At 42.1% G+C, this 13,607-nt stretch overlaps 1 protein-coding gene and 1 long non-coding RNA gene across 2 annotated transcripts in view; one reads left to right on the forward strand and one right to left on the reverse strand.

Moving 5' to 3' along the window:
- The window catches only part of ARHGEF28 (Rho guanine nucleotide exchange factor 28), a 296,643-nt gene that overhangs the window by 130,328 nt on the left and 152,708 nt on the right, over nucleotides 1–13,607 (reverse strand). Inside the window, 2 exon segments of the mRNA XM_057741127.1 lie at nucleotides 8,016–8,076; nucleotides 8,615–8,667. Of these exon segments, the coding sequence (XP_057597110.1) occupies nucleotides 8,016–8,076; nucleotides 8,615–8,667 (114 nt within the window).
- On the forward strand, nucleotides 7,026–10,291 carry LOC130856599 (uncharacterized). The gene is made up of 3 exons (XR_009054627.1): nucleotides 7,026–7,271; nucleotides 7,655–7,715; nucleotides 7,821–10,291. It is a non-coding gene; the product is annotated as an uncharacterized LOC130856599 (long non-coding RNA).

Consider the following 13,607-nt stretch of genomic DNA (forward strand, 5'->3'; position numbering starts at 1 on the left):
CAACAGTGACAGGTCATGTTGCTATTATACACCGCTGATACAATGTGACGGAAATGGCACTTTACCTCTGTGGTCTCTCTCCCAAAACCCATAACCTGTTTAATGATAAAGAAAGAAACCGCCCTAAAATTACCAATTAAGGGACATTCCATAGAACACCTGACCAGTATTCCCCAAAATTCTCAAGATCGTCGAAAATAAGTCTGAGAAACTCTCACAGCCAAGGGGAGCCTAAGGAAACACAGCTGAATGTGATAATGCACCCTGGGACAGAAAAAGGAAACGAAGTAAAAACTAAGGAAATTTAAATAAAGGATGGACTTTAGTCAATAATAATGTATCAAAACGGGTTCATTAATTTTAACAAATGTACCATAATAATATATGATGTTAATATTAAGGGAAACTAGGCGAGTCTAGGGGGCTGGGTGTATGGGAACTCTGTACCATCTTTGCACCTTTGTATAAATCTGAAACGGTTCTACAAAATAAAGTTTAAAAATGGTTTAAAAGATGGGGACAAAAAGTACAGAATCCATGTTCCTTAAATATTTGTGGAATTCATGCCAAAAGAACATGCGCATTGCTTACTCAGATACACAGAATTCAAGTCATGCATAAAATTCCATTTCCCTTTGCTTAAGTTCTTAAGTGAAGTTCCCATGTAACTCAGAGTGAACTAATTAGACATGAAAAAATAATTTTAATTTCTCAGAAACAAATAGTGTCACTTGGGGTTAACATGTTCCTAAGAGTTAACGCTAATGAGAAGCCCCTATGGGGCACCTGTGAGGTAGGTAAGTCTACCTCCATTAGGTCAGCTCAAACCTAATGGTAGATACATCTCAAGAACCTCAGTGAAGCCCAGCTCACTTACTCAAAGTTTGCTTCCAAATTCTAGACACGTTTAACGTCTTTCTTCTGTTTTTTGTTTGTTATTTTAAATATTATGAAGAAACAAAAGATTATTTACCTGGCTCTCCTATTGGACATACGATTGCATCACTTCCCTATACTTTATACATATTCCTCAGCAGAATCTCATATTATGAAGAATAAGTTTTGCTGGATTTCTTGCCTGTGACTGAAGTAAGAGGCCATGTTTCATAAAAATGACTTCGAAATTATGCACCCTAAAAAGTTACAGCAAATTTTCCCACTAAATTGTTAGAGCTTGAACTGCCTGGCAATGGAAGCTAACCAGAATCTTAATTGCCCTAAAGTCCCTTCCAACGGATTAACCACTGGGTACTCAGCAAGCCTAAACTCACATAAACACAACGACACTGCAATCAAGCCCGAAACCTAAGGATTCCTCCGTGTGGGCAATTCTTTCATGAAGCGTCTGTACAAACAGGTATTCTGAAGTGTTTTAACAAAAGAAAAGGGGACAAAACCCCTAAGTGGAAATTTAACTTTCCATAAAAAGCATTTACAAATACCATTTCCAGAATATATTTCATATTTTTCATGTTTCATGTTTTATAAGGTAGTTGTAGTTTCCTTAAGATTTTATATTTGTTTGAAATTTATAATTATTTGACTTAATCAAAACGGAATCTTGAGGGATAGAAGCTATGGAATTATTCATTAAGCTGGTTTATTTGGAGTTGAGGATCCTATTTTGGAGAATGAAAAATTTAGAGTTCAGAGAAAAAAACTGCCATTTTTTTCCTCTCCTCGACTACATTTCAGAAATGAAGTTGGTTCATGAGATGAAAGAAAAAGGCAATTTAGTACCAGCTAGGTTGGTACTACTGTCAAATATCAGGCCTCCTTGTAACGCACTGACATTGGTGTAAACAACCACCCACTCCCTTCATCCCAGTCTGTGCACCTCTAAGTCCAATAAATGAATGTGACAGCAAACTACAATCACTTGACTCCTTCTTAATGTTTAAAAAGAATCTTCAAAGGTTTAATCATCTCATTTAGGTTCAAGATGTTAGGAAACTTTCAATAATTTTTTTGTTTTTTACCTTTCCCACAGACCTACCATGATACTGACAGTTGATAATCATTAAAAGTCTGCAAAACTAACACAAATGGGCTTCCGTTAATTTCTTCTGTAACCAATTGGGATAAAAGTAGAACCACACTTCTCCAATTCCAAAAAGACTGAAAACCCAGGAAGTCGGGAGTTATTTCAGCAGAGCGGGGCTCCCTCAAGGAGTTATGCCATGGTTCTCAACCTTGGCTGTACCTGAGAATCACCTGGGGAGCTTTTAGAACTCCTCCTGCAACACAGGCTGCACTTCAGGCCAATTAAGTCAGAGTTCTCTGGGGGCGGGACCAGAGCTTCAGGATTGTTTGTTAAAGCTCCAAGGTAATTCCAGTGGGCAGGCAGAGTTCAGATAACAGAGTGCTCAGATTAAGAAGCGCCTCCTAATCTTAACTCACTTTCATTTTGCTTTTTGTTTTTAAACACATATTTGTGAGCAAAAACTAGATAGAACACTAGACCTATCATTAGACCAGACAGATTCCTAGACTTAGGACTTATTAAAAAACAAAACAAAACCAACTATTTTAAATCATAAGAAAAGCCTCCAGTGAGACTTTAGTTCCTTCACATTTCCTAGTGTGTAGTATCATATGAACCTGAAAATCCCAAAGTTCTCTTTTAACTTACAGGATAAAAGTCTGTCAATAAATATAACAATTGCCTAATTTAAAGAAAAATGCTTTATTCGCATTCCACAAGGAGAATTTTATCCAAACAATGAAACCACAAATAAAAAAGGCAGAACACTCGTGATAAAAGAACCAAATTCAGCTTATAACACTCAGCAGAATTCCAATAAGTGGGCATTTCTTCTACCAAAACCAATTTTTAAAACCTCAGGAATTTCAATAAGAAATTTTCATCGAAGTGAACAGAAAGACTAAACTTTGCATCTGAATTTTTACAAATAACTGCCCTCCCAGGGGTCCTCTTGGGAAATTTCTCCAGCCCCAGCCCTTTTATTTCAAAACCAAAACACTGGTAAGCTTTGGTTTGTGGTGGAAAGATATCCCCACCCCCGAAAACAGAAAAGACAAGGAAAAAAAGAAGAAAACAGGGAATCTACCTAAAACTTTTTGTAGTCCCAGGGAATAAAGAGAGACCTGCCAGAAATTAGGCTTGAAAACTTCTTATTTTTCAGAAGGCTGAGCCCTGCTAAGGTTACCCCCTCTCCCTTTCTTTTTCTTTTCTTTTCTTTTTTTTTTTTTTGATGTTTCATGCAACAGTTTTGAGATTTCAACACAGATACACGTGTTGCTGAATAATAACAGCCAAGAGAGGACCAGCTTCCAGTGACGTGGGTGCTAGATCTTAAGATTCCACATTTTAGATCTTGCTTCTGAAAATAAAGTTTGGAGATGTTTCCAAATAACTTAAAATTGCTGTTTTATAAGCTTTTATAGCTTAGTAGCCTCAACTCCATTTCCAAACTTTCACTTAGTATAAGAAAAGACTAACCTCATTAGTTCTACTTATTGGTGGTTTGTCTGACAAGCACCATCGACTGCACTATCTCCACCCAGCTTACCACCTAAATCCATGGGCCTGGACTCTCCCAGATACACCCACAAATGCAGCTCTTGGATAAAGAGTTTGTGCTGCCCCTAACATTACATTCTAGACAGACTGTTCCTGGAGCTTCCAATCATTTCCTTGAGTTTCCCTTTGGTGATGTTTTCCTAAGCTTCCTGTGTGGGGCTTCTGTTTCTCTCTGTCTTGTCTGTGTCAACTGGGTTGAGCACCCTGAAACACCTCACTTCATACTGTTTGTTTCTGTTTCTGCTTCCTTCTCTTCCTGACTTGTCTGGATGAGTTTTTTTTTGGTATCAAGTCAGGTTTCCTTCCACATCCAGCTTTGGTGCATCTGTCTCCCTAGTGCCCACCCTTCTAGTCCCAACACCCATGAAGAGGCTTTCTCATGTTACATATAAATAATGAACAGTAACAGCAATGAAGTAACCCAGGGTATTAACCAATACCTGAGATTCAAGCCTCAGCATATACTGACAATTGGGCCACTCTGTAAAATCAACAATACATATTATAAAAAGGAGGGTTTTGTTTTGTTTTCTTTCGTTTCCTGGTCGATAAACACTTATGGAGAGAATCTATGAGATTTTCCCTTCTTCATACAAACATAATCCACATTTTTTGTAGAAAAATATACAGCATCATTTTAAGCTACCTTCTAAAATGGAGCCTACTTACGGCATATAATGTTATATGAATAAAGCAGGACACAGAATTCTATTGTTTACATGATCACAACTATGTATAAAATAGATGCATAGGAAAAATACTGGGAGTAAACACACCAAAATTTAATAGTAGCTGCTTTGGGGGTGGCAGAACTATAGGGCTGTTTTTCTGTTTTTCTCTTCCTTCTAAATTTTCTAATTTTTCTACTGTGAGCATTTATTACTTCTATAATTACAAAAGACAAAAGTAATTTATTTTTTCCAAAAGGCTCATTTAGCACAACATTTTGCTTAAACTCTCTGGCACTTGCATCAATCTCACTCTCCGCCAGCCAAACAGCAGATGCAGCAGCAGCTCATGCCCAGAGCTTCACGGTACCAGGAATTCACAGGCAGGAGGATGATGCCAGCCAATGCCACCACCACTCCCCCAGGGTCTCCATCTCCCTGCCACCTTCTCCCATGGGGAAAGGTAAACACGCTCACAGAGTTCTTGTCATAGCATGTCAGCTTTACCAATCCGTCATTTTTCCATCCAAATAGTCATACAATATACAGCTTTAGCCACGTAAAGTCCAAGTTATCTTTAGTCCAATGCATGCAGCGGCTGATAAATTACAGTAGGAAGATCAGCTTCAATGTGAGTGTCACTAAATTTGGACTGTTCCATACAACCTCACTCACACTTGAATATCACCTGCTGAGAGACCAGGAGTATCACCTTCCAGGAGCTTCTGTAACCCCCCTGAGACACTGGCACTCTTTTGTTTCATAGTCCTCAGACATGAACGTAACATTCAACTGCAAATCTGAATTTATAATCAGACACATGGCTTTATTTTTTCAGATTCACCGTTTTAACAGTAGAGTTTGCAAGACAACAACTAACCAAGCCGGTTCCAGCTTTGCCCATCCAGCGATGCTTTAAGCATCTTTGTTTGCAGCTGGGATTCCAACAGGGCAGTCGAAGCTCACCCTCCCCGCTGTATTTCCCAGAGGTTGTCCACCTTTCCTGCTAGATGGTCGCATCCCTTCTCCCTGGCACAATATGCGCAGCTGCCCACTGTTGAGCTTCTACTCAGTCGTATTTAGCCCCATATCCTTGAGCCAAATGGGCCCATTCTCCCTTTTAATTTCCATATTGATCCATTTCATCTACCTTCTCTTCTTTCCTTTCCTCCAAATGCTTGCCTCTCCCCGCATCCTACCTGCCCAGAAAGTGAAGGCACTGCACGCCGAGGAGGCCCACTCTTCACTGCGGCAGCAACAGAATCGGACCCCAGCCCTCAACTCATACTCTCTCCTTTGAGCAAAAGGCCAGGCCCTCACAGTAACCACAGAGCGTGGGGCCCTCACTTCTGCATGCACCATAAATGCAATCGCACTATCACTACTCACTACTGAGGTGGCTCGGGGACACCAGCTTGGATGAGGTTACCAGCTGTTACCCACTGGAGACGTGATGCTTCCAATTAGCAGTCATTTTCAGTGTATACACGAATGGCAAGTTGGTTCTTGATGCTCTGATGGGCCAATGACCACAACACAAAGGGAGCTTACTCTGGTTCTTCCCTGTCCAGTGCAATAAGTAAAGTTCAAAGGCAGTTCCTCCGTCACACGGGTCACACATCACATGCTCTATAGACATATGTGGCTACCTGGCTATATCTGAATAGTGCAGATACAGAACACACCTATCATCCCAGAAAGTTCCACTGGAACAGCACTGATGTCGTTTATGAGATTACACTAAACTCACGTCACACCATTCTGAATAATACAAGTCAGCAAAGACATATACCCCAACGCCACATTTATCAGCACTTCCTTAGAGACTAAGCAGAATATAAGCACGTATAAAGTAAAACGGTTTGGAAGCGGCCACGGGGAAAAGCCGTTTCCGGTTCCAGACGCCAGCTTACCACCTGACTCTATTATGTTCTTTGCATAAAATCAGGTGACTTTTTTTAATTCACCAAGTTTAAATGAACAACAAAGCCAATGTTTGCACAAGGGACAACCATTCATAGACTTTCTCACTGGATTCATGTCATACACGCTCGTCTCTCTCCAATTTTTCATCACATCCCTCCTCAGACAAAATGACGTTACTGACAAAACGCTCCGATGAGGTCAGGCTACTATGACTTCCATAACGTGTGCCTTGCTACCCAGCAAGGATACCAGTTTGAGAACGGAGTGAATGTTTGAAGCCTAAAATTAAAATAACCCTGCTATTTAATACTTTTAACAGCCAACGCTCCTCCCCCACCAGCAACTTGTCTCAGTAAACATTCTTCAAGCGAACATTCCTGGGAGCGTGATGCAGTCTGGGGATGAGACATCCTGCATGCGTGAGCAGTAGCGAAGCTCCGGGCTTCAACAGCCCACGACAGTCACCTATGTGGACATGTTTGCTTTCACTTCCCCTTCCTCTTCCCCTCTTCTGGAAGTACATTATTACTCTTGCCTTCCATAGCAGAAATATGAAAGGCGTGCATAATGCCTGGCATGGTGTGGTTGCTATTCCAATTCCAGGAGCACCTCACTCAAGGGGAGCCAGCTTGTGGAGCCACCTCTGGCTTGTGGCCAAACTGCAAGCAGCACAGCCAGCAGACGCTGAGGGTGCGTCCTCCTCGCCCTCCTTTATCCTTGCGATTTCCCAATGGCTGTGACGGCACGGTGCGTGCCTGCCAGGCGTGCCAGCACTCCCCAGGGAGCCCCCTGCACTGCTACACCCTGCAGGCCCACCCACCTTCACTGCTAAACTCACCCAGGCAGTTGTCTTGCTTTCCCTGCTTTCACATCAGCCTGAGCACTTGGCCACTGCCACAGCCACCACCACACCCCGCAGCTCCTAAGACCGCTCTGCCCGGGCACTTTCCAGGTGTGCGAGCTTGCGTCATCTTCACTGAGCCTGAAGAAACCGACTGGGCAATTTCTGGATTATAAGGGCTTCCCACTTATCAGCCCCAGACCATCTGGGTGCCCAGACGAGGCATCTGCTGGTAGCCCAGCCTGTGTATGTCCTGAAACCCACAACAGCTTCATCAGGCTCTAACTCAAAGGTAAGTCTGGAGCCCTGATTAGCTCTGAAGAATTAGAAAATGCCAGAGGAAGATACTGGCGGCGGGGGGCGGCAGGGTGCCCCTCGGGGAGTGGTGAATTACAGTGCTTGTGAGCAGAGAATTCCCAGGGCCGTGGGGGGAGAGACCTTCCCTTTGCCAAGGGAGCTCCCGGTTCCTTTGAAAGGACACCCACACCAGATCCAGGCCGCAGGATAATAAGCATCTGGCCTTTTCCTGAGGCCGGGGGCGGGGGGGACACCACATAGGCTCAGCTCCAAGGGGCCCCCACCAGGTCTCAAAATGAGATAGTGGTAAACTTGGGGATTCTGAAGCCAGGCGGGATGAAGTTATGAGTCTCAATTCCCCCATTTACTCTCTAACAGTGGCCTCGGTCGCGTCACCTGAAACGGAAGCTGGTAGTGCCTACCTCATTGGAATAACAAGGTAACATAGGACAAGCCCTGAGCTAGCATCTGGCTCAGAGTAAAACTGTCCAGGAAAAGCATGGATTGCTTTCTCTGTTTTGATTTGTTTTGTTTTGTTTTTTAGATTATAAATGGAGACTCAGCTCCTGAAGTCATAGTATTATAACGGATGCTGCAAAGAAAATTTACCTGTGTGGGTTTCAAGAAACAGACAAGGCTCCCAGAAAGGAAGATTTTATTTCTAAATACACTTTCTCCTTGTCCGCTGGGTCTGTGACATGTCTGTAGGCGTGCCGGGGGAGCAATATTTTGAACATACCCAAATCTAGACTGTCCTGGTCTTCAGGTTCATTCAGTTCCACCACCGGGCTTTTCACACGCTGGAAAAGATAAAGTCAGGTGGGTTTTTTACAAGTTACTTGATAACACAAATGTTTATTTTTGTAAATGAAAAAACAACCTATGAAAACATCAGTAAAGACATGTTACATGTGTCACCACATGTAAACAGAAAACTAATCTTGTACTTAATATTAAGAGCTAGAACTAAGGGAAGGCTCTGTTCCAACATGCCTAAAAGCTATCCATAGGTGATTATATATTCAGAGACTATCTTCCAGGTTCATTCTTGCAATGGCATTGTCGGCAAACATCTGTAGATATCATCTTCAAGTACAAAGTTTTGGAAGAGGTATACAGTCATCTTGCATATACAACTACAACCCAGAAAGACATCAAGAGTAGAGATCGAATATTCGATAAAGGAAGCAATTTCCAGTTCTTCTGAATGTGCCCTGGGACATATCCCTGAGGGTTTTTTGCTTTGGGTTTTTTCCTATGTTTATTACTGCTAGGTCTTCACTTCTACTTCAACTCTGGTGAGAAGCACAAAGATGAAAACGGGCAGGGAATCATTACCTTTACGTTCTCCTTCCCAGGCGATGATCTGCTGGACGCTGAATTCTTAACCTCTGCAAAAAGGATAATTCTCATCAGGATCTGCTGATAGGAACTTCCATTTGAAAAAAAAAAAAAAAAGGAAGAAGAAGAAAAAGGGGGAAAAAAAAACTAGATGATAAATATAAATGAGTTACTTAGAGCTGTCTGTGTGGAGCTAGGTTTTAGAAAAGGCTTCTTAAAAACCAACTCTCCGAAGAGCAGAGTATCTGATAACCTGTCAGCCCACACTCTGGTATTATTTGTGTGGACCAAGATGTAAACAAGCCCAGGAGCTCTCACAGGAAATCCTGAGGAAGAAAATGACTGTTAACTAAACAAATGCCCCTGATTCAGAAGGAAGGCTGTGCACTGACCGAAGCCTCTTCAAAACAGCACAGATTCTAAGGACGTGACTCGTACCCACCTGAGGAAATCCCACACGTCTCTTCCCTCAAGTGCCACCGATTTCATATGTTTCAAAAGAGCCTAATTCATTCTAGAGGAGGTCTGGCCTTTCCGTGCCCATCGTTTAACATCAAGAACATCAGCACAGCCCTTGGGCTGGGACCTCAGACAGCACCAGGCTCTGCCCAAACCAGCCCCAGGCACGCTGCCAGTGCTTCTCTCTGAATAGAGGCTTTCCTGGAAGCATCAGTGGTCATGATGTTCTGGGATGAACAGGAAGGCCCACTTAAGGTGTATTTTTCTCTGTGTCTTAATTGATTTGTTCTTTTCCCAAATACTCAGTTGCCCATAAACAAGAGGCACTGTTGTTGAAATAACCACCAAAATAGGTTTGGGCCTGAGGAAAACAGAAGTGTTGGGCACTCCTAACAAGGGCAGTTGGATGGAGAGCTTTATCCTGAATTTGTATTAATACACAACACGGTGGGCCCAGGCCCTCCTCTCGACCCCTCGGCTTCCCTGCCCCCCAGGCCCTGCTGGATGCCAGTTCTGGGGAGCCCCTAGTTTTCCCAGCAGGTGCATTAACTAGGCATTCCCGCCACCACTTCGCCACTCCTATTGATGCAAGTCACCGGACGCCTCAAACCTCCAAGCGGATTTATTCAAGCTCTTCTTTCTGCCTGGCAACAATGCCAGTTTTCATCCATGTTTCTGCTTCGCAATAGTATAAGGTTTTCATGTAGGTGACTTTCCACCACAAATCTTAACAAGGTAAGGATGGAGCAGAGAAGTCAACAAAGTCATGATGTATTTTTTTAAAATTTGCATAACAATAACTTTGAATTTGCTTTACATCAAGTTAATAAGGTATCTACACTCCACGAAAGTATATTGCTCCTGAATATTAGCATGTTAGCTTCTATGATGAAAAATGAAAGGGTAACAGCCTCCATGTCAAGTGGTCATGGCAACAGACCTCCACAGGGAGTAAGGACAAGGCTGAGCTGACACCCAGCCCGGGCAGCTTTTGTTCCTCAGCACGCCCTCCTCCCTGTACATGCAAACCCCACACAAGGCCTTCAGGTGGCAGCAGAGTACCATCTGCAGAACAACACAGCCCATGATGGGAATGTCAAAATGAGACAACTTCACCCTGCAAAGGCCTGCTGTGGGAGATCAACCTGATGATGGGTGATGACCTAGAGCGGTGGGAGGGAGGCTCAAGAGGGAGGGGATATGGAGATATATGTATAAATACAGCTGATTCACTCTGTTGTACAGTGGAAACTGGCACAACTGTGTAAAGCTATTATACTCCAATAAAGATTGAAAGAAAAAATAAATAAAATAAAATAAAATAAAATAAAACAAAGCCTGCTGTTTAAGCACCAAAGTCCAAAATACTATTTTGAGAGAAAGTTTTTGTCCTACTGCAAAGATGCAGAAAACTGATGTGAAGCATTTACTGTAGCGTTTACCATAAGGGAGCACAGCAGGTCTTCTATTTTGAAATACATATACCCATACCCTAAAAATTGGGTGAGCACCCACCAACACATTAAAAAAAAAAAGGAAGGTAACTAGAACTAAAGTTTCAACAGACACATCTGCCTAGACAGCAAGAGAGTCCCACATATTTTTATCATTCATCACTGGATATTCCTTTAGAAACATTTCAGACCATATGCTCTTAAATGATAACAATTCTGCATTTCTAAAGAATTCTATACCTAAGCATTGATGCAGAAGAATAATACACATTTTATTCAATAATACACATTTTATTGCTGATGAAGAAGGCTCTCTCGTCAGATAATCCACCTGCAACAACAAAGGATGTGCTCACCCGGTAATATGTTCAGAGTCCACCCTGGTGGTATGTTCCGATTCCAGCTCCCTGCCCCTCTCAAAACACTAGCCTTCATTCACTGTCAGCCTACATTTTCCTTACAGTCTCATGCAATTCTGTTCACTATTCAAACAAATACTGCAAAGTATGTTAAAACAGACATCTTCATAAAATGTGTACTTCATCATTTTAAAAACAACTTTCAAGGTTATAACACCTTTATCTCAAAATCATTAAAAATATTTGTGACAGGATAATCATGTATCTGTCATTAATCTAGGATGATACAGAACTACATCTTAGAGCTCTTAAAGAATCTGGCACTCCTTCCACCAGAGTTTAATTAAATTGCTCTGGGAGAGTTTCTGCTAAATGACTAGGATCCTTTTACACTCACCCACTGTACCACCAATTGCACAGTGCAATCAAACCACTCGTAGCTATAGCAACCGTCAGCAGATAATGATATCAGTAACCCCAAGCTATTCTGTTTTAAAGGCCTATTAATCTTGCCCTCAAGGCCCACCCAGAAGTAAGGATCACCCCTCCTAAATCAGACTTACCAAACATCCAAAACATGTTTTGTATTGCCAAACTACAATGGATCAAGAAATAATCTCTAATATTCATGTTCACCAGGGACACTGCACTAGGAAACAGGATAAGATTAATACCAGTGTCTTATTAAGAAACAGATTAGCCTAATGGATCTCAACTCTGTGCACAAGCCATACTGTCTCTTTGGAGAAATGGGACCGCAGAGGCTAGACTTAAGCAAAGAGAAAGCTTACATTGAAAACACAGGATGCTCCGTATTCTCCTTCAACCACAATTTGCTGTGCCATCTGACTCCTCCCCCAGGAAGGAGGCAAAAAGAATCTTGATCAGAGCCAGTCCGACAACTGCTGCTGCCTCACCCCTAACCCTCAGGTTCAACTCTCCACAATCAAGTCCCCAGCTGGGTCAGACACGCAGGGCAGCATCAAATGCACAGAGGAAAACGAGGGTCATGCTCTCAGCTTGCCCTGTCTGCTCCACAAATGCCCAAAGGGACTCACAGAGTCGTTCACAGTCTTTGAACAAATCCTCTTCTCCCAACAGACTATAAGCTCTGGGGAGGCTGGGTCCAAATCAATTTAAGCCCAACACCTGTATCTCCAGGGCCAAGCAGGGTGCCTAGCATATTACAGGTGCTGAATAAACGCTTCTCTCCTCGATGTAGATCTGATGGCTCAAAATAACTGATGAGATGTAGTGGATCATTAGGGACAAGGAAGAGAAAGTTGTTTGCTTTTCTGAGTTACAAGTTCAAACACTGCCAATACTGGTGCTATTTCATCACAACTTCTGAACTGCCAGGTTGATGAGACGGATGAATGCTTTTCCCCTGTCTGCCTCCCACCCCTCCAGCTCTGCAGGCCCAAAAGCCACCCTTTCCTCTCCAGCTATGCATGGGAGTTTCACTATAACTTCACTTCCATGAATCACCTTAATATTTTATCCTAGCGTGGCATGCATGTTTCACAACTGTCAGAGAATTCAATTGGCAAAAGGGAAAAATGTGAAAAAACCATCTACCACTCTCAATGCAGGGGCTATTATAACACTCTGATCTCTTTTGCCTCAACATCTCAATTATTCCCTTTTACTTTTTTCTAGAGGTGGGAATACTAATAAGAGCTACCATTTGGCCTTCCCAGTATAAACACGGACTGGGAGAAACAGGGAGGCACTCATCTATAGAAATGTCAACGTGAGCCCTACTAGTTCACAAGCCCCAACATTCCATCCAATTCAACAAGCTGGACCGGACGGGGATCAGCAGTCAGGGCGAGGATGTCAAGGCGAGAGAAGACCTCAGGCAACTCCAAAATGTGTTCTCTTACAATATAACTTTTATATTTGTATTTTGCGTTTTTTTCATAAAGAATTTAAGACATCTTTTGTGAAATACATACTATTTTTTAAAATTTAAATTATTTGTGATGCTTTTTTTTTTTTTTGAGTTACAAAAGTAATGAAACAAACTTGAAAGGGACTAAGAAAAAAAATCAGTACAACTACCACCAATGGTTTAGTTTACGCTCTTCACACATACACATACGTATATTTGTATTTGTATATTTGTATGTATGTGTATATATATACATATATATAATATACACATATATATGTAACAGCTTTGAGGTATATAGTTCAATACCATCCTATTCATCCACTTAAAGTCTACAATTCAATGGGTTTCAATATACTCAGAGCCGCGCAAACATCACGGCAACCAGTTTTAGGACATTTTCATCACCCCAACAAGAAACCCCACACTCATTAGCACTCGCTACCCATTTCTCCCCAACCATCAGCACGCCGACCCCAGCCCTACGTAACCACGTTCTGTCTTAATGGATGCTATTGTGGATATTTCACATAAATGGAATTATACAGTATGTGGTCTTTTGTAACTGGCTTCTTTCACAAGGCATAGTGTCAAGGTCCATTCATGTTATAATGTGTCAGTACCTCATTCCTTTTTACTGCCAAATACTACCCCATTGTATGGAGAGATCATTGTACATCCATTCCTCAGCTGATGGACTTTTTTGCATTGTTTCCACTTTGGGGCAGTTATGAATAATGCTGCTTTGAACGTCTGTGTATAGTTTAAGGACATCTATGTTTTCATTTCTCTTGAGTATATACCTAGGAGTGTCATCACCGGGT

Source organism: Hippopotamus amphibius, chromosome 1 (assembly GCF_030028045.1).
Source record: "Hippopotamus amphibius kiboko isolate mHipAmp2 chromosome 1, mHipAmp2.hap2, whole genome shotgun sequence".
NCBI lineage: Eukaryota > Metazoa > Chordata > Mammalia > Artiodactyla > Hippopotamidae > Hippopotamus > Hippopotamus amphibius.